Here is a 26,023-nt window from a genome sequence, read left to right as displayed (position 1 = left end):
AATATTATTATAATTAATAATTTAATATATTTTATAAACAATAATTAAAATATGTGTAAATAATTATTTATAAATAATTTTAAAATATTTAGTTAAAATTTTTAATTATAATATATTATAATAAAAATATTTGAAATAAAATTTTTATAATGATAAGTTTATTCATGTCCGTAAAACTTAACTTTAATATATTAATATCTCGTAGAAGAATAAGTGAGCGAAAATTATGGTTAAAAAAAAAAAGTGGGCGAAAATCTTAGCGCTTTCTCAACCAACATTGGCCCTCTTGAGTGTCCGGCAGTTTAAGCATCATATCATGCCACTATAAAACCCTTCTATTTTCCTAAAGGAACCCACCCTAACAGACCGCTCTTTCGCCTCTTTCACTTCTCTTCACTGTCTCGTCTCTTTCACCTTCACTCTCTTATTCAACTCTCTTCATTCTATGCTTTTGTAATTGAAGGAGGTAATCTTGGCAGCATGCTTGAACAGATTTATGTTATGCTTCATCTCTGTCAAAGGGGCTTTCTGATTTTTTCTTTTTTTTTTCTTTGCCATGTAGGAAGGAGCTTCTGCAAGCTATTGATGTATAACCACTTCACTTGCTTGTGCATCAGCTGCTGGTTTTAACCACTCCAGCTCTTTTCGGATTGTTTTGGTGCCCATCGCTTCAAGTAAGCAGTCTGGAAATCCTTCAGACCTAATCATTACTTACGCCTGTTGATTGCATTTACTTGTATGCATATTGTGTATTCGATTTACATGTACTTTTTAATGCCTTTTAAGGAGAGCTGATGGGAAGAATATAGTGTTTCTTTGATCTGGTTGAGGCTCTGATTTTCACTCTAAAATTGAAGACAAGTGGAGAATTTGATATAGATTTAGGGTTCAGCTGTATTTTATTTTATTTATTTTTATATCTGTACCAATAGCTTGTCTGTGTGGCGAGCACCAAGTGTGGAATTGGATAACCGACAAACCATTGGAGGTCAAAAGAAGGGAAATATGACATCATAACAAGTAAAAAGTGTTGGTTTTCCTTGCACATTTAGCCTCTTGAATTACCTAGGCAGTGTATGGGAAAGTACTTAGTCAGTGAATAAGAAAAGAATTAAAGGAATTGAAAAGAAATAGGAAGGAAACAAAACAAAACTAGCCACAATTTAAGATCAAGTGGTCAAGATCAACAAAGATGAGTCAAAGTAGCTACCAGAGTGTAGGTTGAGAGAGATTAATGTTCTGACTATTAAAATAGAATGGGCACTTGAAAAAGAATCATAATCTGTGTTGGACATGGTTTCTTCTTTTGCACTTCCTAGGAACATGCCAGCATGCTCCAGAGAACTTGTGATTTTAACTAGATTCTTTTATTGCAGAGATGCGATTTCCACATTGCTGAGACAACTTTAACAAACAGTGGACAGTTTGGGATTTGACTTCCAGTATTTTAGGAACATCATTAATTTTAGCTAATACTTTGAGGGTTCTCAAGTTTTGATTACAGTTGGCTTCATGATATCTTATGTAAGATAAGAAAGACTTGTTAAGAAAATGAATATGCTAGAGAGTCATCTTATATTATAAGATATCGTTTAATTTTCAGTATTACTATTTATTGAAATTAGAACCATGTTTGGCATTTTTTTTTATCTCCTTCTGCATTAAAATTTCTTATTATTAATTTCTCATTTTCATTTGGATTCTTAAAAGTTTTGGATTGGAGCATTGGGATCCTTTCATGTAAGTCACAAAATGTCAAGCAGAAGGCATTAAAATTTGAGGAAATTCTTAATGATTGGGTTAAAGTGTTCTCAGTGTGGGACCAGTCTTCATTATTACTTCCTATTGGACATTACCATCGCAAATATTCACATGTAGATCATCCTACTACCTTGAGTTAAATTAATAATTTAATAATTAAATATCTATTTTATGATATATTGATAATTTTTTAATTTTTAAATTAAGTTCTCCTAGTTAAGTTAAAAATGTAAATTATTATGTATATTATTTTAACTGTAAAATATTTTTAATGAATTATAGGAAAATATCATTTGGTTGACACTGGATATCTAAATATAAAGGGTTATCTTAAACCTTACAAAGATGTGAGATATCATTTATCGGAATTTAGATTTGGTCAACCACCATCAAGGTGAGAAGAAATTTTTAATCGCGTACATTCTTTGTTGCGAAGTGTAATTGAAAGAATATTTGGGGTGTGGAAGAATAGAGACATGTTTTAGATAATATGCTTGCCTATCCTTTTAAAGTACAAATAAAAATTGTTATTACTTCAATGATTTTGCACAACTATATCTGAAAGAGGTCAAGATATGCTAGAGTTTTTCAAATATTTGATAAGAATCTTGAATACATGTCTTTCAATAACTTGCCTGATGTTGAAGGTATTTCAATTAATAGTCATAGAGATAATGAATTGTCGTATATGAATATTATTTGTGATCAAATTGTAAGTAGTTTAATGATATAGAAATTTACTATAATAAATATTTATACTTTTTAATTAAGTAAATGAACTTTTAGTTTTGGTAATTATTTTATAAATATTAGTGAAAGATTTTATTGAGATTTATTAAAATTTAACTAATAATAAAAATTTTAAAATAAAATATTTATTATATAAATTGAATATAATTATAAAAAAATAATAAAAATAAAATAAATGGTTAATTATTAAGAAAATTAAAATAGTGTAGGTCATTTAGCCCCTAACAAGAATTTAAATAGCAATTTTAATAAAATCCATAATACACAGCTCTTTTATTAATTGTAGTTTTCTATTTTATTACTAAATATGTAAAATGTTTTTTCAGAACAGCCGTTTCAATACAGCAACATCAGAATACAACAACACTACCAAAAAGACCTAATAGAAAGCCTTTTCTTCACGTTTAGTTTTGCCCCTGCCCCAAAGTGTTAACAAAAACACAGAGGAAAAAAATGGAAAGCAGCAGCAACAAGGAGCAAGTAGTGGATGTGCAATCAGTAGTGGAAGCTATTTCCACCGATGACGATGATGCCCCTCTCTACCAGGTTGAAAGCCTCTGTATGCGTTGCGGTGAAAATGTAATCCCCCTCTTTCTCTGTGTGTGTGTGTGTGTAAAATTGAGGTTTGAAAGAGAAATTTGATTTTGTGTTGTGCTGCCTAAGTTGCTTCATTTTAAGCATGAGAGATGACTTTTTTTTTTTTCCCCTTTTCTACAGGGAGTAACGAGGCTTTTATTGACACTAATCCCACACTTCAGAAAGGTACATCTCATATGTTTTTGCTATGCATATCTTTACCGAGTCTCTACTTAAGTTTTATTTGTTTATGAGTATTATAACTGAGCCCAAATCTGTGCTTTGGCAACCAGCAAATGGTAGATGAGTAAATTTATCCTTTTTTATACCCCTTCTACCACTAATTTAAATGAACCTTTCACTGTTGAGCTTCCATAACTAGAACACCCAGCAAGCGTGGTTGGTTTTTTTTTTTTTAATAATGTAAGTGGCCTGGATGATGGAAAAAATTGTGCTAAATATGCTCTGCCTGTAGATCTTGTTATCGGCCTTTGAATGTCCACACTGTGGTGAGAGGTAACCTTATATTCTTCTTTTAAGATGTGAGAATTTTAATGATATTTAGTTAAAAGTGATCTTCTGTATAACCTTTTCCCCCTCTCATTATTTCTTGTTAGGAACAATGAAGTCCAGTTTGCTGGTGAAATCCAGCCACGAGGCTGTTGTTATCGCTTGGAGGTGTCATCAGGCGATCAGAAGGTTGTCGCAACCATAACAAAATGCTTATTGTTTCTAATGTGTTTCATTTGTATTTATGCGGTATTGATTACTTTTTTATTGGGTTAAATTAATTTTCATTTTTTGATGATTTTAAAGTGAAATGAATATGATAGTTATAACTTATTCATAGGTAATTTTTTTATGATATTGACCATTTAATGTTAATTTGAACATTTTCTTGATGATTTAAGGCCATGTTCCCTGGCCTATAAATATTGCCTCTTAACTAATTACTAGCACTTAAGCACAATTCAGGGAATTAAGTATGATTGACACCAATTCTTCAAATAAGGAAGTGATTGAGAGTATCTTGTTTTTCTGTTATTCTAATTTATGGGCTTCCTGCTCCCTACTTTGGAATTGTTATGGTGGATGTCAAATTGTCAAATATTGATGCAATTGTGCTTTTCTTTGAATGCATGTGGTCATTCTCAGGAAGTGCCTTATTGTATTGTGTGGTTGTCTCCTAGGCTTTCATTTTCAGATAATCTGTTAGTTGACCTTGCTTGTGTTAGAACTGTTTATAGCAATTATAGTGTCATTCTAAAAATTATATTGTTGCAAGACCTTTCTATTTTGATTTGTTGTTTTCATTTACTTCTCTTTCCTTTATGAACTTTTTTCTGTACATGTTAGAAGGTGCAAGTCCTTGTTATTTGAGTTTCTTTTCCATTGCTTTGGTGTGCATATGAAATATGTAAATATGTTTTCTTGTCATCAAAATTTAAGGAAATTGTACCACAGATATAATTCAATTGTGTTTGAAATACAGGTGCTTAATAGACAAGTAATAAAATCTGAATCTGCCACCATAAAGGTATATTCACTTTATCTATTTATGTTATTACTCTTATTTGCCTGTTTATATGATTAGTTTTGTGGGATAGAATTTTTTGTCGCAAGCCAAATTGGATAGGTCCTTTGCACTTAAGCCCCAATCATCGCAGTTCTTATTACATTCTGCCCGTTGTTTCCCCTCTTCTTAGTTTTTGCTAGCATCCATAGACGTGCAAGTTGTGTTTGTATCCTTGTGCAACTGAAGGTTTAAGCTTTAGACTCAGTATCTTTAAGTTGCTAACCAACTGTTTCAGACAATTATGGCCTATTTAATTTCGGAGGAGGTAAGCATACTGAACTTCAGTTCATGAATGCATGAATGCCTGTTCATGACAGTTATTGCTATTGTCAAAACATCAATTTGTTTAAGACATTTCTCTTAATCTGTTTGCTAGATGATAAATCCACCATTGGCCCTTGGTTTAGGGGTGAGCAACTGAGCATCATTTGGTTTTTAACTGAAAAATTGAATCAAGCTGATGAAATTCAGCTATTTCAGTTAATGGATTCTAGTTTCTGGTTTGTTTGGGTCAATGTTTTGAAGATTTTTGAGTTTTTGATCATTTGTCGTGTTACCTCAAATATTATAACAAAAATAACCAATTTTTGTCAGTAATGTTTAAATTATGATTTTTATTACTAGTATATGATCTTTAATTGTTAATATAAATTAATCATATAAATTGTAAATTATGATTTTTTTTAATTTGTTACAGAATTGAAATGTCTTTTCATTATCTGTAGTGCTCACTTAATAAAATATAGGGTGTTGGAGAGTTTGAGAACTTTACATGTTTACTTTATCATAAGGTTTTGATTTGTGATTTCTTTTCACTTTTATATCTTTGTACACAGATTCCTGAATTGGATTTTGAAATTCCTCCAGAGGCACAACGTGGCAGTTTATCAACAGTATTCCCTTTAACTCTGTTTTACGTTGATTATTTTTTCTGGCTGGCTCTAAGTGCTTTGTTTTGTAATGACTAATGACTGTCTTCCAACTTCCACTTGGCCTGTTCATATATTGTGGAAACTCTTTCAGTGGTTTTGCTATATTTCTAGATTTGTACAAGTCAATTTGCTGATATAATTGTAAGACAGATTTTCTCATATCAACCGGCAAAAAATACAGTAATGACTAATAATATACAGTAAAGGCAATTTATATAATATATATAGGAAGAAGGACTGGAAAAAAAAATTGCAAGAATGAATAAGTTCCTGTTCAAAGTAAGTGTAGTAGTGACTAGAAAATGGGACAGGGTAACGGCAAAACTGAGAAAGTAACCAGTACCAATAAATCTTTTGTCCCTTTTAGCAACAAAATTAGTGTGAATGGAATAAAATGATCTCTAACTGTTTGCAGTATTGATTGAAGTCATTCAAAATTACCATATCAAAAAATGCAAAAACTGAGTTATTAATCTTCCCTTTAAACATAAAGTCAAACTATGGGGAAATTCGCTTTGATTTTCTATTTTTCTTCCTTTTGTGTTCTGAATAATGATCCATAGTCATGTTAACTTGTTAAGCAATCAACTTGAGAAGGGAATGCGGTCATTAAAATTGTTAGTTGCTTTGGACATAAATTTTATGTGAAGGGTTGGATGAGTTCCTTGATAGTGTTTGATATATTAGCTAGGTTGCTGGTGCATTGCTTCAAGTTAGACAAGCTTAATCATCTTTGAATTTCAATCATGTCTTCATATCTTAGATACCTGTTCCAATTTTTGTCATATGTTCCTAGAGTATTCTTTCTGCTTATTTCAACCTTTCAACCATCTCATACCTGGAGTAATTCTCATAGGTGGAAGGGATTTTGGCACGAGCTGCGGATGAATTAGAAGCACTTCAAGAAGAGCGGAAGGTGCATATTAAGTTTGATGTCATTATTGTTTGATGCCTTTCTTTTCTCTTTCCCCTTTTGTTTTATGCATTTCCTTAATGGTGTTTTCTGGCTATCCAGAAAGTTGATCCTCAGACTGCTGAAGCAATTGACCGGTTTTTATTGAAATTGAAAGCTTGTGCAACTGGAGATTCATCTTTCACCTTCATCCTAGATGATCCTGCTGGAAACAGCTTCATTGAGAATCCGTAAGAGATTTAATTCAGGGAAATTTTATTGTCTGCCTCCTGGTGTTGAAGCTGCATTTTTTTTTTTGTATGCTTATGTGTGTGTTTGGCTCCCTACATGTTTTCAAGTTTTGAACCGTAGGTTCTTATTCTATATTACATCTAAGAAGATGTAGCTGAATTAAATTGTGTGTTTGGGACAAACTTGGATTGTTATTTAACCTCATGTCACTCCTTTTTTTAAATACATAAATAAATAAATGATGATATAATAATATGTGAATAGGTTTGCTCCATCCTCGGATCCATCGTTGACTATTAAGTTTTATGAGCGAACTCCAGAGCAACAGGCGTCATTGGGATATTTAGTGGAACCAATTCAATTGGGAGAATCTGGCAACAGACCACCATCAGAGGTGACAGGCAGTGTTTCTGAACAAAAAAGAGAACCTCATGGATCAGTTGGAGCAGTGGCTGGTCATCGGGCCATTGCTCAGAGTAACAATGCAGAAATTGCAGATGCTATCTTTCGGTACTCTTCACCAGAAGAGGTTATGCAATTACAATTGTTAAATACTTTACATGTTTAATTGTCCTCTTATATGTTTATATTTTATTATCATATTACTTGAGGTGTGCTTTCTTTAACAGGTGATGACTTTCCCATCAAGTTGTGGAGCTTGTGCCAGCAGGTGTGAGACACGAATGTTTGTCACCAGTATCCTTGTCCTCTTTGGAGGGTTTTCTTCTCTGGGATGATGTAATTTCTTATTTCTTTGTTCTAATATTGGCTAAGAATCTATGATAAATTCCTAGCATGGATCAGCCGTCTTATTTGTGGTAATCAGTTGGTCATGTTCATTGAAATTTCCTTCATTGAAATTTCTTCTTTTTTAATACTTGCTGGTCTGTTATATTTCTTGTACACCTGATTGCTTTGGGTTTCTACTTCATATTCGCATTTTCTTATGCATAATGTTCCTTTCAAACATGCAGATTTTTAATATGAGCAGATTTTCTTTGTTAGTATTTGATTCCTCCATATTTGTTTATTTTATAAAACTGATGTTATAGGAAAAGTTACTTTCTTATCCCATGTATTTCCAGAAGATTTTATTGGACTGTCAACCCCCTGTTGTTTCTTTCTGAGTAAGAAGTGAGACATGGCATTTAGGCTCCAATTTTTTGTGGAGACTAACATGTTTTGAGAAAATAATGTCTTTGCTGTTTGGTTGCAATTGAATTTCAGAAATTATTTTATGACCTATGGGGTATGTCTGAAAATATTCATTTTCTTACAATAAGTAAGACTGAAAATGTTTGAACCTGTAGGGACATTGTGATTTTGTATTTATAGTTGAATATGACAGAAAATTACACAAAAGAGGGTAATGGTTATTGCTGGTGAAACAAAAATTTCTATTTTTTCTATGAACCAGGTTAAGAATATTGCTTCATGCAAATTCCTTAAGACCACCTTCTAATTAACTGCACTTGTTTATTCCTGTTTCCATTTCTCTCTCTCTCTCTCTCTCTCTCTCTCTCTCATATTTTCTCAATTCTTTTAAATTTCTATTTGTATTTCAAATTCCCTTCCTCATTCTAGGTAATTTTTTTGTTCTGGTAAAGTAGAGAGAATAATTGTTGAATGTTGAGTAAGAAATGCCAAGTGTAGTACTTCCACATCCTTTCATGTTTCATGTTTCATGTTTCATGTTTTAAAAAATAACTGAGGGCCTTGAAAGCTATGGAAAATATTGTTGTGCTGAGAAGCTATGCATCCCATAATTCATTTGAATTGTTCAATTTATGAGGCTGGACTCATCTAAAATATTACAATTTGGTCTTTTATATTATGTATGAGAGCGGCTGTTGGCCTTAACAGTATGCAGAAATTCCATACTTCCAAGAAGTAATTGTCATGGCATCCACTTGTGATGCCTGTGGTTATCGCAATTCTGAGGTTTGTACTCATTTGATTACAATTTTTGTTCATCTTTCCACCGTGTGATTGCAATTATTATTATCCATGCAGTTGAAACCTGGTGGGCCAATTCCTGAAAAAGGAAAGAGAATCACTCTACATGTGAAGAACATTAATGACCTAAGCCGAGATGTAATAAAGGTATGCTTGTTTTTTTGTATTGTATACTTTTTATATGGGGTGCAACGGAAATTTCTTTACAAGTAATCATATGGTTACAAAGGAAAATATGTGCAGGAATACAACAAATTAGTGGCATCTCTTTATTATTATCTGTCATTAGATTTTTTTTTTTTTTTCCCTTTTCAATGAAACGTTTCTAACACATCCATTGAAAAGAGCATGTGAAAGTGTTGCTAGTGATGATCATATGGAGTTGGAACTTAGAAAATTGGATGTCCCTAGTGCCTTTCTTCTGCGCATTTGCAGAGTTTGTTGCAACAATTAAATCCATGATCTTTTGATCACAAATAATATTCACGACTTTAATTTTGCTAAAGGGGGACTTGTTGTACGAATTGATGTGTAAGATATAAGAATCCCATGTAAATTCTTTGCAATCTTTTTCTCTTCCAGTGATTTTGGGAATGGGAAGGGAAAGGGAAGGGGAAGGGGAAGGGGAAGGGGAAGGGGAAGGGAAAGGGACTGGTTATCCTCCTTGTGTTTGATTAAAATGTGACTGGTGGAGAAAATAGAAAGAGAGTAAAATATTCAATCTTGTTTGGTTAGGGAGTAAAGGGTAGATGAGGGTGAGGGACTTACTAGAAATTAAGAAAAAAATGTTTAACTTTGAAATTAAGAAAGAAAAGGTTAAAATTGAGAAGTCAAGACAACTTTATAAATTATTACTCCTTCAACCTTTACCCCTTGATTAGGGGGTTAACATATTGGAGCATAATGGAGGTTCATGAGCGCCCTTCAATTGCCTTCCCCCTTAAAAAGGGGAAAAAAAGGTTCTTAAATAAGGAGATATATTCCCCGCCTTTTGTGCTGCATAGCTTTTTTTTTACAAATCTGCTTTTGTTCTGCTGCAAGTCTTAAGGAGATTAATACAATATGATGTCTGGAAGGAATTTTATGAACTTGATTTGGCTTAGGTGAATCTAGGCTGCTAATCAATAGTGTTCCTAATTTATTTATCTGGTTACCCAAATAAGTTCGATGTAGGACAGGTTAAACAACCAGCCTACAAATGCTTTTATGTTGGAAAATTACAAGCAATTAATAAGATTTATGGTCAAGATATAAAAAGAGAAATTTTTGAGAAAATGGAGGCTTTTTTGAAGTGATGATCAGTATCCAATATACTGTTGCAGCAGATAGAGAGAGAGAGAGAGAGAGAGAGAGAGAGAGAGAAGGAGAAAAAGAAATGAGGGGGAAAAAACTAGGCTCCCAGGCCTTCTAAATCCTAAACTCATAATTCCATTAATTAAAGCCTAACAAAACAAGTAGGTTATATGGATACTTAATCACTTACAGAATTGCTTTCATTCTTTGACAAGGACTGCAGCTTCTAGATAACAAAATGTCTAATGATCACTAAATTGGGAACAACCTACCTTCTAGATCCTAAAATTTTAAGGAATACTAAAATCCTAAATTTACTGAATAGAAGATCCTAACTAGAGAGTTACATAATTTACTTAAGTAGAAAATTTTTGCAAGGAAAATCTGAATTTTTATAATTAAGAATTAAACCAAAATAAAGCCTATATTTATTTTTCCTTAACTGCATGAATTTGTTGACTAGAGATTGCAAAAATATACTTGTTATTCTCCTTATCAGACAACCACCACTACTTTGGATATGATTTCTAATCATTTACTGAATCATGTGGATTATCAGTCAGATACTGCAAGCGTGAAAGTCCCAGAGCTTGAGTTGGAGCTGGCTAGTGGTACATTGGGGGGAGTTGTTACAACTGTTGAAGGTTTAATTACAAAAATTAGTGAAAGTGAGTGTAATTTCTCACATTTGTTTTTTTTAATAAACACATTATTATTATTATGTCTCTAGTTGCATTTTGCAATCGATTTGTTTCAAAATATATTACATTCATGTTCCTTTGGAATAGACTTCAGCCACTCCTTGCTGGCCTAGTAATGTTCTGGGGTATAAAATTATAAATAGGAATGCCATCTTGTTTGCATTTTTTGCAAAAAAATTCACTGGGTTTTAGAACTAGTTAAAGATAGACCATGAGGGTAGTTGTTAGTCTTTCGCACGCTGAATGTGAGAAAAAGTTGTCTATTGTTGAATCCTGATGGGAACATCTTATTGACAAATGAAACTAAGATTTGAGGAATGGCATGTAACAATAGAATAAAGATATGATGCACTTACCATCTCATAATTGCTTCATGTTCTAGTGAGATATACTGGCAGTGTTACTTAGATGATGGAAAAATTGTGGAAAACCAATGTCCATGATTCTTAAAACCTATCAGAACACACAACACACATATCAGAAATTGGCGATTAATGTTTTGATCTGTGTGCATACGAAATATTTTATCATTGCTGATTCTTTTAAGTTCAACTACACAAAAGCTTTTATACCTAAGGGGGAATTTTAGCAAAATTTTTATAAATTTATTTTTACATGATTTGCAAACATTCATATAGGAATGCTTCAGTTATGAGAATATTCTAGAAAACCAGATAGGTGCAATTTGTTTCATTTTTAGCCCGACTTCTATTCATCCGTTCCTCCATTCAATTGCTGCATTAAGTGGCATATTATAGATGCTTTATATGATTTTCCTTATGGATTTCTTTATGTAGCTTAAATGGGATATAAATTCATTAAATCTCTGGTTGATATGTACAGGCCTTGAGAGAGTGCATGGGTTTACCTTTGGAGATAGTCTCGATGAACATAAAAAAAACAAGTGGCAAGACTTTAAAGCAAGGCTGACCAAGGTAACACGTTACTATTCACCTTGCGCCGTATTGAGAGATTGGAAAATCTTACTTTTTGGGCCTTGGGGGAGTTGATGGTTGTTTGTTAATCTTTGGTTTATGAGTGCTCTTAGCCTTTCATTTGGCTCTTAATTGCAAGGTAACCAAAGGTGTGGGTCTTTTTCTTTCCCCTTTTTTGGGGATTTTGAGTTATGCCTGCGTCATGGAGCGGTATTTTGAAGGATGCTTACATGATCTCTAGTTTGCATTTTGTATCTTTGTGGGAGCATTTCTTATTTGTCAAAATGTTGATTATGATGGCATGGTAGAGCATGTGGTGCAATTATGAATAATGTCAATGAGGCTGAATCCAGAATGTGGTGGTGCCTCATTTATTCATTTCTTATTTGTCAAAATGTTGTTGATGATGATGGCATTTTTAATGTTTTATTTTCTTCATCAATGAAAGGATAAAGACTTCAAGAGTGGCAATGTCTCTTGTACATGCAATTTTTCTTGTAAACTTTAGTTTTATGCATCTTTAAAGCAAGTTACTTGAGAAAAAACTTCACATTATTTAGCTTTCAATTTACCAGCAAAGAAATTCATCTAACTTTGCATGCCATCTGTGTAACAAGTGCTGATGAAGAAATTTGCTAATCTTTTATTATTGTCTGCTCCTTTTGTTGAATACTGATTTAATGCTACAAGGGACAGTACACTGATATTTGTTGTTTGAAGGGTTTAAAAATTGATGCTTACTCTTTTATGCATGAACGGTGTTTAATTGTCCTCCATTCTTCAGCTTTTGAATGTGGAAGAGCCATGGACCTTAATTCTTGATGATGGATTAGCAAATTCTTTTATTGCACCAGCAACTGATGATATCAAGGATGACCATCAATTACTATGTAAGTTGTTCTTACCTGTCCTGGCTGGTTTTGTGCAGTATATGAGAAATGAGTTGTAGGTTCCTTGTCCTTTAAACCATTTTCGTTTGTGATTTATAAAAGACTTGATCATACACATACCATTTTGTGTTGAGCTATTTCCTTTTCCTCTGAATTATACTTGTATGGTTGGTGCTCTCAGTTGAGGAATATGGGAGGTCCTGGGAGCAAAATGAGGAGTTGGGACTGAATGATATTGACACTTCCTCTGCTGATGCTGCTTATAACTTGACAGACACTACCTTAAATCAGAAAACAGAAGAGTAAATTATTTTGCTGCCTTAAAATTTATAATTATTTCATGTAATCTTTTTACTCAAACTTTTGAGGAAAAAAAGAAAAAGAAATTATACAATTTAGTCATGTTTTAAAATATTTGTATCGTAGCTGATGTTGTGTTACGTAGGACTTTTTGTGCACGGAGTTGCAATCTATGTGCAATTTTTTTCTTTTTGGAATTTGGTAAAATTACTGCTGGTTTTACTGCTTTATGTAGATTATTTATGCAAAATTTTAGGTCAATTAAGATGCAATCCTTTTGGCTGTGGATTATATTTAATGAATGTTCATTACTAGTTCTAAAGTTATTTATCCCATTGCAATGAAACTTGAAATGCATAATTTGAGTAAATTAATAAGCCCAAACAAGAAAAGAAATACACCAGTGTTGGTTTATGTGGGAAAGCCGGTGTCAAGCAATTACTGCGATTTAAAGAAGGTAGAAAGTGAAAAATAAGAGTCATGGAATTATATCTGAAATTACTAGCTGCACTGCAAGCAATTTAAGTGTCATTTGAAAAAATAAAGTTTGCGGTGTGCTGCAGCAACAGCAATGTATATTGATGGTAGTGAGATCAAGAAGTGCATGCAGGAAATTTTCCATCGACAAATGGACCTGTGATCCAATTTCAGCTTCTTAAATGTGTAAAAGACAATTTTGGCCAAATATCCTCACCAAGAATGCAAATGTTGCTGACAAAGAAACCTAACTTAATAACCTGGAACTTTATTAAGATCCCTACTACTGTAAATTAATTTCAACCCATTTAAGCGCTCCTCGAAATTAAGGGAGTATCAAGCCCTCCAATTGAAACCAGGCCAGTTGAATAAAGGGTAGCCATTCAGAAAGAATTGAAAAAAATTAAATTAAAATTCCCAACATCAGTTAATCGCAAAATATGGATTAAATAGTTGGGAGTTAATGAATCATTTGTATCATCTGTCTTTCACTCAACAAAAGAAATCAAATATCAAAAATAATTTTCGAAGTTGAGACAGGTTTCCAACAGAAGAGAGCACGAGACAATAAAAGCAAGAGATTTGATGATCCAGAAAAACCAAGTGGAAACAGTCTTCTAACTTTCTGATACGTTTTATTACCTTCCGACCCCCCTCCACAGATTTGGCCTTCTGTTTAGCCCTTTTAGGTGCAGACATCTCCCTAATGGGACCTGGAGGTATCCCTTTCTTAAGGGCACTTCCTCGAGGAGTGGCAGATGGTGGTATTCTCAAACTTTGAGGAGGTAAAGGACTTTGAGGCTTCCACGCTAGGTTGTTTTTCATGGAAAACCTTACTTTCTTGGCACTCCTTTCAGTACTCTTTGCAGTTGTACAGCCTGATGCATTTGCTTCACAACTCAATTCTGGATCGTCAGATTGTTGCTTATTTGCACTATTTGCACTCTTCCTTTTTTCGGACACCCCATTTCCATTGACTTCAAGAAAATCACAGGCGCTTCCAATTTTCTTATCCAAGCCCACTTCTGCAGCAAATTTATGAAAATGAATTTGGAGGTTTGATATCACAGATTCATCAAATGTGACCAAATTAGCTGTATGATTGTTTTCATCATTTGAATTGCCACAATTTGGCGCAACCACATGATCACTCTCTTCAGTGTCACAATCAGAAAAATTGTTCTGCTTCTTAACCTTCTTTCTACTGCTGCTTGACGTTGACGCCTTCTTAGCCATTTGCATTTTTTCAGACGCTTGCAACCAGACAAATTTGCAGCATCAGAATTAGAACAAGCCATTTCCATTCCAATGGAAAGAGGGACCAAAGTTGGCACCTTATCCTCATTAGTGTCTTTGTTGACCTCAGGTAAACAAATATCAATCCCTAAAGATGCAAAATCCTTCTCTAACTTCAAGAATTGCTCGTGCAAACCAAATAGAACTTTCCTATTCCCCTGAGGGCACTCAACTGCAGAACCCAATTCACAAAATTCGGCGGAAAATTCCAAAGTTAAAGTTATTGAACCTAACATCAAAGCATCATCTCCAGTTTCAACATCAACCTTTGATTTCTTGACCTCCAACAGCTTATTTCCCATTTTCAGCAAACAAACAAACACGTCACTCTTAATCTTAGCCAACAAAATCTTATCCTGCACCTTTCCTATAGCGGAAAGAAAAGGTCCCAGTAGAACATCAATCACTTGCTTACTTAGCGGAAGAAAAGATCTAAGTTCCTCAAGAAAAACAAAGGCAATATGATAATTTACACCATTTCTCAGCGAATTATCATCAGCCAAAAAGGTGCCTTCCCCCAACACACCCATCAAAAGAGTCGGAAGCTCCAAATCCCAAGAGTTCTTCTTCAAGAGAATGAAAAAGGAGTGCATGAATTTACGAATCAAAAGATAAAACCTGTCTATCCTGAGGGCATCAATACCAGTCCACTCGCGGCGCATAGTGAGCAAAAACACAGAAAGGTAGTGAACGGATAGAGGGAGATAGAGCTGAAGAAGAATGGAAGAGAGACTGTCGATGAGATGAGTCTGGGCAGGCAGCTTATCGGCATGCCAGACGCAGTAGAAGAGGCCTTTCCAGAGCTTCTTCATGTTGTCATCGGAGATTTGGGATTGCGCCGGAAGCCAGCTATTCAGGAGGACACCGAGGGACCTCTTACGGGTTTTGTTGTCGCAGGAGGCCTGCTGCTTTAGCACTAACGGCCTCGCTTGAGCTTCGTTCATTTTTCTGTTCAGTTCAAGAAATTTAGTCGTGAATTCCGTCGATTGCGGTAGTTTGATCGCCGTCCGGTGACCGTGGCTGGTGGCTGCGAATACGGCTGCCAATTTTAATTATCTTATATATAATAAAATAAATATAAAAATTATGAAAATATTTTTTATTATTATTTTAAATATGTAAATGATTTAGATTTAAAAAAATATGTAAATGATTTAAAAATATTTATTAAATAAAATATTAATTTATAAATAATATTATTATAATAATACTTAAAAATATATTTTATTTTTTAATTAATCATTAAATATATTTTATAAATTAATCACTAATTTTATATATCATGTAACGTGTTAATTGCTTTTACGTTTTATTTATTTTAAAAAAATAATTTATATATAAAATATTTTTTAAAAATATTTTTATTATTTAATTATAATATTAAACTAATATAATAGATTTATATCAATGTAATTATTTTTATATTTTATTAAATTATTAAAATTTAGAAATTAGATTTCGACTTCCCATTCTAAAAACAAATCATCTTTTTTAATAATAACTTAATTTTTATAATAAAAAAATATTTTTTATTGATTTATTTTTTTAAATTCTTTAAACAATAAAATATTTTTTATAAAATAAATAAAATCTAAATTTTACAATATTTTATATTTAATCTTTATATGTAAATCAAATGTTTAAAATTTCATTTTTATTGTTAAAAAGCCAATTATTTATTTGAATACATTGATAAATAAAATTTCACTTTTACTTATATGCCACCAATTATATTATTTTCTCAAAAAATTACAATTTAATTATAATCAATCAATAATCATCCTCCTCCCTTTCCTCTCCTTCAACCGATAACTAAAAAAAAAATTATTCTTTCTTCTATTTCATTTCCTTTCCTTTCTCCTCGTTTCCCTTCACTTCTAAACAGTCAATCAAGCCGCAAAAATAATATAACAATTTTATTTATAATCAATCAATAATCATCCTCCTCCCTTCTTTCCCTTCCATTCAACAACCCAAATAATAACCTTGCATTTCCTCCTTTCTCCCCGTTTCCCTTCACTTCTAATTCCAAAACAACAAACAAGCCGTAAAAATAAGAATTTCTTTCCTTCATTTCCCGTCTCTCATCATACCTCTAGACTATTTTTGAACCCTAACCACTGAATCCCAAACTCCAGTCGACATTATCGAAATTTACCATCACCGACGGCCAAGGGACTTGGGCCAGCTGCCAGCTATCGACATCGCGATCGACGTCGAAGATTTAGCCGTCTCCTTCACATGAATACCTGCTCCTTTCTTCTTATTCGCAATCATCATCTACCCTCTCTATATTATCGCGTTGACGACACCCATTACTGTCGGTGATTGTCTCACCTCCTTCTCCATTTTCAGTTTCCTCCTTTTCCATTTTAGTTGGTTTGATCGCATCAGTCGCTATTTCCTTCGCCCGTCAGTAGTAAGCTTCCCGACCTTTTATTCTCTTTCAATTGTTCTAGTTTATTTGTAGTTGTTGTTATTGTATGGCTACCGGATAAACTGAGTTTTTCTGCTTCGGGTCTCGTGGCTTTTAGAGGATATTTGTGTTTTGGGTAACCTTTGGTTTTTTTTTTTTTTTTTTTTTTAATAATTTGGGAGTTAGTAGCATGCTAATTTGAAGAAATTGTAGAATTTTCTCTTCCAATATTTAATTCTGTATTAAGTGGAAACACTTAAATTGTAATTCTAACCCAGTTTCAATGTTATCAGAATTAGAAGTGGGTTGAAGTTCGAGCTTCAATTCCAAATCCAATCCCGTTATCCAATCAAAACCCATTTGCCATCCAATTCTATTGCCAATTTTCATTTGTACAGTTGTTTCTGTCCCCAAAAGTCCTAATCATGATTCAGGTCTTCGATACTCATTACAGGAATGAACCTCCTTTTGTACTTGTTGGGGCAAGGGTGAATACTTGAAGTCTTTTTCTTGCCTTTTCTGTTAAAATTTTGGGTTTTTCTGCCTGGCTGATGATGGATTGGAAGAAGATAAAATTAAAACCAAAACAAATTGAAACCTTACGGTTGTAGTTTTTTTTTAATGACAAAAAAAAATCCAACAAAACTTGCTGTTCAATTATTTGCCTCTTTCCAATTTGGCAATTACAAGAAATTTATGGCTTAGCATTTTCTTGTTCCCCATTTTCCTTCTGGTTGTAAGATAACGTCGATAGCCTTGTCTTTTGGTTAATTTGATGCTGTCATGGGTGTGTCTCATCGAAATAATTGCTTATTATTGCAGTGGAATTTGGGGTAAATGGTGATGCCAGTGGTGTGATGGTGGGAACTGTTGAGTTGGAAGATAGCAGAGCAGGTCATGAAAACGAGATTGATGTGATTTCTGCTGAAGAGGACTTTCAACAAGATCAGGATGATAAAGTGGATAAAGAGACTTTGGGTAAGGATGCAATCATGGATGGAGTTCCATCTGTTGCAATGGCTCCAGCAGATGAGCCCTACGTGGGACAGGAATTTGAATCTGAAGCAGCTGCACATGCATTTTACAATGCTTATGCTACATGTTTGGGATTCATCATCCGTGTAAGCAAACTCTCTAGATCAAGGCGTGATGGGTCAGCCATTGGTCGGGCACTTGTTTGTAATAAAGAGGGCTATAGAATGCCAGACAAGCGTGAAAAAATTGTAAGACAAAGGGCAGAGACAAGAGTTGGCTGCAGAGCAATGATTTTGCTTAGAAAAGTAAGCTCCGGTAAATGGGTTGTTACAAAGTTTGTCAAGGAGCACACTCATCCTCTAACACCTGGTAAAGGCCGAAGGGATTGCATTTATGATCAGTATCCGGTTAGTTCTTGCTCTCCTGGTAGACAGATTTGGTAGCGTTGTGTTATTAAATTTTAAAATATAATATTTTGTTTGGAGAGCTCCTTGAAAGAAAAAAGCACACAAACTTAAGTTACCTGAAAAAAAAAATATATGAACTTGGGTTACCTGGAAAAATATGTGCACACTTTGAATGATTGCAGAAACCAAGTTAACAGTTAGCATGGTTAGACTATTTTTTCCCCATAACAATACTGTGTAGGATTTAATTAGAATCTATAATTTTTGGAAATCTCAATTAAATCTAAAGAAACTGTAAAACAACAAAGGTTGCACCAACACTGTCATTCGCATTCTGTTATTTGTAGGTTAAACACTTAAGTAACCACAGCATGATTTCCAGAATCTTTCATTTTTCATTACCTGTCTTTACTTTTTAAATCCTTTGTGAGACAGAATTCAGTGTGTATATATATATATATATATTGGCTTAACTTGTGTGCTGTTTTACACTAGCTGTGAAGGCATTTGTAATGGTTCAATTATATCTATATGTTCTGGCATGTGTGCTTGATATTACCTCTCCAGTATCCAGTAACTAAAAAATAGTACAGTGCAGGATTAAATATCTCAGTGTTTAAATTTATGATTTTTAAGGATGTATTTTTGAGGGCTGATCTGATCTGGAAGCATGGTTGATTGTTGCAAACACTTGTTATTTAGATATTATGGACCAGGTTCTTGCAAGAAAAGAAATGAGTTGAGCTGAGTTATATTAGCTTGTTGAATTTACTTGAGTTATCTTGATATTTTGGATAGATTATTTGTAGAAAAAGGAACAAGTTAAGCTGAATATTTATTAGGTTGTTGAATTTGTTACGATCATGATGGTGAGAACATTATTGAATGTTGTGTGGAATGAGGAGAATTCCCTCATTAGTTTGTGTAGCATGGTTATGGGATGGGATCATCAGGAGGTAGTTGTGGATATTCACTTACGTATTTCATCTTATGTTTTCTTATATGTGATAAACTTTTAAAATTAAAAGTGGTTAGCCTTTGTCTTTCTTGCGAAACGTCAACTATAGGTGTAACTCATGCAGACAACAAGAAACTCGGGGAAAAGCAAGATGACAGATCATATAAATTTTTATTTTGGTCTAGATTCAATTTGGAAACTTACAAAGCCTTTTATGATGATATTATTATATGTATTGAACTCAATTAGCCATGGGTTAAGTATATGTCCTTGGTTTTGGACCTGTTGGTATTTTAGTAATTCTTAGCTTTGCTGGATTCAACTGGGTTGCTATGTTTTGCAATCTTAGATTTTGAGACTTTTTGAGCTTTATTAGAAGTCCGACTTAGAGGAGTATTGTCTTAATCATGATTCCAAATATCATATGGATTTAAACTATTTAACAAACTTTTGTTGACCAATCCCATTATGTGTGTAATGTGATTTATGTGGCTGCCTTATAAATAAAGATCTTATTCAGCTTTATACTTTCTCCAATGCTTGCATTTCAAGTTTTGCATGCCTCCATTTTCTTATATCATGACATCATGCACCCTTTTTTTCATTGCAAAAAATCATATGAAGATATTCATGAAAATCGACTCACCCATTGTATTGTAAGCTCTGCTAAATAATGTGTTATTTGTATTTTCTCATAGTATAGGTTGAATTAATATCTTTGTCCATGGTATCGTGGTTAGGAAATAGCTATAAGGCACATGTGCTTGTTTTCTCCTGTGTGACATACTAGTGAATCTGATTTAATAGATCACTAGTTGGGAAACATTTAATGCTATCTTTCATGAGGACTTGAGTTGTTCCAAATATCAATTTGCAATTTTTACGTGTAAAAATTCCAAATTGGTATGAATTCATTTTCATGGATGCTTAATGGAATTCTCAACACCCGCACTGCGTAAAATGATTTTAGTTGTATTACTTATTTTTATGTTGCAACTAACCTTTTGGTGTACCTGTGGCAGAATGAACATGATAAAATCCGTGAACTATCGCAGCAGCTGGCTATAGAGAAAAAGAGAGCAGCAACTTACAAAAGGCATTTGGAATTGATTTTTGAGCATATTGAGGAGCATAATAACAGTCTATCAAAGAAGATCCAACATATAGTAGACAATGTGAGAGAGATGGAAAAAAAAGAGGAGCAAAATCGTGTATAGGGTCCAGTAATTTTCGCTCTTTTTGTTTTTCCTAAAATACAAAATCAAGAATTGGTATACAGAATGCTGTTGGGTAGCAACAGATTCTCATGGGTTAGATGTCAAATGCTGACTTGCTCTTCCTGGGTGTCCAGTTAGTTACACATTGTGAAAATGTTTTGATTTAGCAGCATTGATTTGGGTTATTGAGTATAATTATGGTCCTATTTTTGGAGCACATAATGAGTAGGAGAAATAGAGACTTGATGTATAGTTATCCAATCCCATGTCTGCAAGGTTATGCCAAAAATATGAAATTGGTCTTCACCATAAGGGCATCATTGTGTCCCAAGGAAGTTCAACATTGCATTCCATTGCCATTTATGTAGAACTTCATTTCAGTTTCTTGTTTTGTATAGCATGGAAATGTATTTCTTTTCTTATTGTTTTCGTCTTCTTTTTAATATATTTTATTGGATTATGTGCCCACAATTTTTATAGATATAATAATTTTGCTCCATCTTAAACTTAGAAGATGTGTTTAGGGCATCTCTGTCACTCCCTAGCGACCAGTGATTGTTTCGTTTCAGTTACATGTAAGAACTTAGAAAATTCTTGAGTGCGAGCAACGCGAGTTTTCAGAACACATCAGAGAATGAGGAGCCTGGATACCTTAAGTGAAAAAAGAACTTAAAAAGCGTGCTTCTCTTTCCTGAAGTTTACATGGTGGAGTTTTTTTTTTTTTCCTCCCATAAATTTCATTAAACTCAATTCAACTAAACTTTTATCTTAAAAATTTAGGGTTAACTATATGGATTCGCTTTCTCCATTCTAAATGATTGTGGATTAAATCCTTAGAAATGTGTAATGCTTCTAGATTATGTTGTACTATTTTTCTCCAAGTTAATTTAGGTCTATTCTTTTTTTTTCTTTCTATCCTCTAACCTAATACGCTTTACTTATTTAACTGGAGTCTCCATATGTGTACGCTTTACATGATCAATTCAACTCAATCTTCCTTCTCTCAACTTATCTTCAATTGGTACCACTACTACCTTTTCTCGAATACCCTCATTACAGACTTTATCAAGTCTAGTATGGCCACTCATCCACCTTAATTTTCTTATCTCTGCAACTCTTATCTTAGACGCATACGACTCCTTCAGTGCTCAACACTCACTATCATATAACATAGCCGGTCGTATAGCTGTACGGTAAAATTTTCCTTTCAACTTATTGGGAATCTTGCGATCACATAAAACTTTCGTGACGCATCTCCACTTCAACCATCCGGCTTTAATCCTATGACTAACATCCTCCTCACATCCCCCATCTACTTAAAGGACTGAGCCGAAATATTTAAAGTAATTACTTTGGGACAGCACCACTCCATCCAAACTAACTCCTTTCCTATCACCAGTTTGGCCTTCACTGAACTTGCAATGCATGTATTCTGTCTTCGTTCTACTTAACTTAAAGCCCTTTGACTCTAGAGTACTTCTCAAAAACTCTAACTTTTTATTGACTTATTCTCACGTTTCATCTATCAAAACAATATCATCCGCAAACATCATGCACCAAGAAATACTCTATTGTATATGTTTCGTCAATTCATCTAAAACTAATGTAAAAAGGTAAGGGCTTATGGCTGATCCTTGGTGTACGTACAATAGTAGTTGCTCCTTTATACATATCTTTCAACACTTGTATGTACCTAATAGATACTCTCTTTTGTTCTAACACATTCCATAAGACATCTCTTGGAACACTATCATAAGCCTTCTCCAAATCAATAAAAACCATGTGTAGATCTTTCTTCACATCTTTATATTTCTCCATCAAGCTTCTAATGAGAAAGATCACTTCCATAATTGAACGACAGGACATGAAACCAAATTGATTGGGAGAGATAGAAGTATCATAACGTAGTCGATGCTCCACAACTCTCTCCCACAACTTCATAGTATGGTTCATAAGTTTAATTCCTCTATAGTTTGAGCAACTCTGTATGTCTCCCTTATTTTTAAAAATAGGTACTAAAATACTCCTCCATTCATCAGGCATTTTCTTTGAGTTTAGAATCTTATTAAATAATTTAGTTAACCATACCATTCCCATATCTCCCAAACACTTCCACACTTCAATTGGTCTTCCATCGGGTCCACAGGCTTTACTTTACCAACTTTCATTCTCTTAAGTGTTTCCTTTACTTCTAAAGATCTAATCCTTCTAGTATAATTCACATTATTTTCTATTGTTCTATAGTCTATATTCATGCTATTACCATTTTGACTATTATTAAAGAGATCATTAAAATAATTTCTCCATCTTTCTTTAATGTCCTCATCTTTCACCAACACTTTTCTTTCTTTATCCTTAATGTACCAAACTTGATTGAGATCTTGACATTTCCTTTCTCTCCTCCTTGCTAATCTATAAATATCTTTCTCCCCTTCTTTAGTTTCAAGTTTCTTATATAACTTTTCAAAGGCATGTGCTCTTGGTTGACTAACTGCCTTTTTAGCCTCTTTCTTTGCTATCTTCTACTGTTCATATACCTCATTATTATCACATTTAGGTAATTTCTTATACTATTCATTTTTTCTCTTCACTGCCTTTTGTACTTCCTCATTCCACCACCATCTCTCTTTTAAGGGTGGTCCATGTCCTTTAGATTCTCCAAGTACTTTTCTAGCTACTTCTCTAATCTTTGATGTCATATGTATCTACATATCATTGGCCTCCATGTCCAGCTTCCATGCTTCGGACTCGAGAAGCTCATTTTTGAACCTCACTTGCTTTACTCCTTTGAACTCCCAACCCTTTGTTCGAGCTACACTATTTCTTCTGACCTTAATTGAATTATTTCTAAACTTGACATCCAAGACCACTAATCGATGTTGACTTATTAAAACCTCTCCTGGAATGTCCTTGCAATCCTTGCATAGAGCTCTATTTGTCTTCTAGTTAAGAGGAAGTCGATTTGACTTCTATGTTGTCCACTTTTGAAAGTCACTAAATGTGACTCTCTTTTTATAAAGTAGGTATTTGCTAGTATTAGGTCATATGCCATAGCAAAATCCAGGATATTTTTTTCCTCCTCATTTCGACTGCCAAAACTAAAACCTCCATGAACATTCTCATAACCTTGCCTATCTCTTCCTACATGTCCATTCAAATCTCCACCAATGAAAATATTCTCTTCATTCGGTATGCTTTGCATTAAATCATCCATATCTTCCCAAAATCTTTGTTTACTCTCACTATCTAGTCCTATTTGTGGGACATAAGCACTAACTATATTTATTATTTTTCCTTCTAGTACTAGCTTTACTAGTATAATTCTATCTCCTACTCTTTTCACAGCTATTACAGCATCTTTCAATGTCCTGTCTATGATTATGCCCACTCCGTTCTTATTTCTCTCCTTCTCGGTAAACCACAGTTTGTACCATGAATTACCCACTTCCTTGCTTTTATCTCCTACCCATTTAGTCTCCTGAATGCAGGCAATATTCACCCTTCTCCTTTCCAAGGCATCCACAAGTTCCATTAATTTTTCTGTAAGTGATCCAATATTCCAAGTACCAACCATGATCCTCCTCCTATCCTGTTCCTTTCTAATTGGTCTCATTCTATGATATCTTCTATTGTTTTCTATATCTATCTTGTGTTCTGTTCCACTATTTGTTCTACTATCTGTCCTATGGACTAACTTCTTTACCCACACCCGTCCATGATGTGGGAACCCTTGCTCACTTAACACCACACCCGGGCACCGGCATGACTCGTCGCTTTCGGTGAATGCCCTACACCCTTGCATATTTCTCACTACACCCGGACTCCGATGTAGTGCGTCGTAAGTAGAAGACGCCCCAACGTTTATATCATTTGAATCCATATCATAAGGTGTGACGAAATTTTTACGCTGATTGTCACCTACCGCAACCCTCCTCCTTTATCTAGACTTGGGACCGGCTAAGCGCAAACTACTTAGACGGAGTTCTCCCATAAATTTCATTAAAAAATTAAAATTCTTAACGCACCTTTAAAAAATAAGAAAAACAAATCAAGCTAAGCATATTGATTGGTTTTTAATTCTGTTACTTGCTGCACAATTGTCTACTAGAGCGAGATTTCAATAAACTTTAACATGAAAATGGAAAACAATGGTGATATGGTTACACACATTCAAAAACCAGCAATATAGCCCCTTCTTTCAACTGGGTCATTTACATATTCACTCTCAGGCTGGTGCTGTATCAGGAGATGAAGAAGCCTGCTCTCACTACGTATGTGTGTATATATATATATATATATATATATATATATATATATATATATATAGAAAGAGAGATTTATAAATAGGGTCTCATTAACTTTCTTTTTTTTTTTTTAAATTATAATGTTCTATACTATATGCTATTCATTCAATCCATAAAAGTAAAGGCTTCTGAGTTTAAGTTTCTACCTGATTAAACCGAGATTTAATTGGTATATTATTAAATAAATATTAATTATATTATAAAATTAATAATCTCTTTTAAAATAATAATAATGCATAATTATAATTATTAATTTGATATATTTTATAATAATTATTAAAATTTATTTTTATATTAAATTTTTATCACAATAAATAAAAAAATCATATACTTTTATAATTTAAAAATTATAATAAAAAATAATAATTTAAGTTAATAAACTAATAAAATAAATTATTGATATAATTACTTATTCACATCACAATTTAATAAAATAAATAATTTTTTTAATTATATAATAAATATTTATTAATTATTTTATTTTAATATGATTTTAATTTATTTTATCATAATTTAACAGATGACATGCACAAACAAAATATGTGTGCAGCCTCCCATGCATGCACCTTCAATTTTATAAGTAAGATAATTCAACCAGTTCATCGGTTGCCTCGTCGATTTAAAATTTTCAATAATTAAATCTAATTTTTAAAATTAAAAAAAAATATATATATATATATATATATATATATATATATATATATATATATATATATATGAATTCTTGCTCTTTTTTGTCCAGATTTGATTTTCTATAAGAAAAAGTCTTATCACCAAGGAATAAAGTTGTAGATTTCCTTCCATTTATTAATTTCTCTCTTTATATGTATATATAATAAAAGAAAGAAAGAAAGAAAGAAAGAAAGCCTGTCGCTATCACCTTCAAGAAGCTCCTAATTCTGCTCTATATAGATTCCAAAGGCCAAAAAAATTCTGTGCAGAGAGGGAATACTGAAGTAACTGAACAACACAGGTCCATAACCATAGCTGAGAATGGGCAAAGCACGTAAAGACAGTATGATTTCACTCAGACCAAAACTCAACTCAAAACCTTTTAGCCCTAAACAGCCACAAGATCACTGTTATATCTGCGCATATTTCTTAGATTAAGCCAAAATGATTTTGCTTAATTTTCTTGTAATTTTTTTCAGCTTTAGTT

The 26,023-nt window shown here is 33.3% G+C and overlaps 2 protein-coding genes and 1 pseudogene across 4 annotated transcripts; 2 read left to right on the top strand and 1 right to left on the bottom strand.

Moving 5' to 3' along the window:
* Positions 1-276: 276 nt before the first annotated feature.
* Positions 277-13,086, top strand: LOC110637635 (uncharacterized). Of its 3 annotated transcripts, none has more exons than XM_058153282.1 (18): positions 277-466; positions 563-674; positions 2,838-3,090; positions 3,229-3,273; positions 3,563-3,603; positions 3,705-3,786; positions 4,580-4,624; positions 5,500-5,556; positions 6,452-6,511; positions 6,611-6,738; positions 7,004-7,268; positions 7,369-7,435; positions 8,610-8,680; positions 8,753-8,842; positions 10,548-10,656; positions 11,533-11,624; positions 12,409-12,514; positions 12,696-13,086. In XM_058153282.1, exons 3-18 carry the CDS (start codon positions 2,965-2,967, stop codon positions 12,818-12,820), a joined length of 1,509 nt encoding a protein of 502 aa, XP_058009265.1. In that variant the 5' UTR covers positions 277-466; positions 563-674; positions 2,838-2,964; the 3' UTR covers positions 12,821-13,086. The 3 variants fall into 3 exon arrangements, with proteins under 3 accessions (XP_058009265.1, XP_021643542.2, XP_058009266.1); XM_021787850.2 differs by having other exon boundaries at positions 300-466; positions 2,920-3,090; XM_058153283.1 differs by having other exon boundaries at positions 300-466; positions 2,843-3,090.
* Positions 13,087-13,694: 608 nt separating this feature from the next.
* LOC110637604 (uncharacterized) lies at positions 13,695-15,650 on the bottom strand (annotated as a pseudogene).
* Positions 15,651-16,570: 920 nt separating this feature from the next.
* LOC110637642 (protein FAR1-RELATED SEQUENCE 6) lies at positions 16,571-21,031 on the top strand. The gene is made up of 3 exons (XM_021787869.2): positions 16,571-17,006; positions 17,826-18,385; positions 20,366-21,031. Coding segments are annotated over exons 1-3 (756 nt in total). The 5' UTR covers positions 16,571-17,005; the 3' UTR covers positions 20,561-21,031.
* Positions 21,032-26,023: the final 4,992 nt, after the last annotated feature.

The sequence above is a fragment of the Hevea brasiliensis genome, chromosome 9 (genome assembly GCF_030052815.1).
Source record: "Hevea brasiliensis isolate MT/VB/25A 57/8 chromosome 9, ASM3005281v1, whole genome shotgun sequence".
Lineage (NCBI taxonomy): Eukaryota > Viridiplantae > Streptophyta > Magnoliopsida > Malpighiales > Euphorbiaceae > Hevea > Hevea brasiliensis.
This window is presented reverse-complemented; position numbering and strand designations above follow the sequence as displayed.

Excerpts from the sequence above, each read along its gene's own strand:
- LOC110637635 (XM_058153282.1), top strand. The coding sequence starts at position 2,965 with ATGGAAAGCAGCAGCAACAAGGAGCAAGTAGTGGATGTGCAATCAGTA. Across the intron at positions 3,604-3,704 it reads TGTCCACACTGTGGTGAGAG|GAACAATGAAGTCCAGTTTG; the intron begins GTAACCTTATAT and ends ATTTCTTGTTAG. Across the intron at positions 8,681-8,752 it reads GTGGTTATCGCAATTCTGAG|TTGAAACCTGGTGGGCCAAT; the intron begins GTTTGTACTCAT and ends TTATCCATGCAG.
- LOC110637642 (XM_021787869.2), top strand. Across the intron at positions 18,386-20,365 it reads GCATTTATGATCAGTATCCG|AATGAACATGATAAAATCCG; the intron begins GTTAGTTCTTGC and ends TACCTGTGGCAG.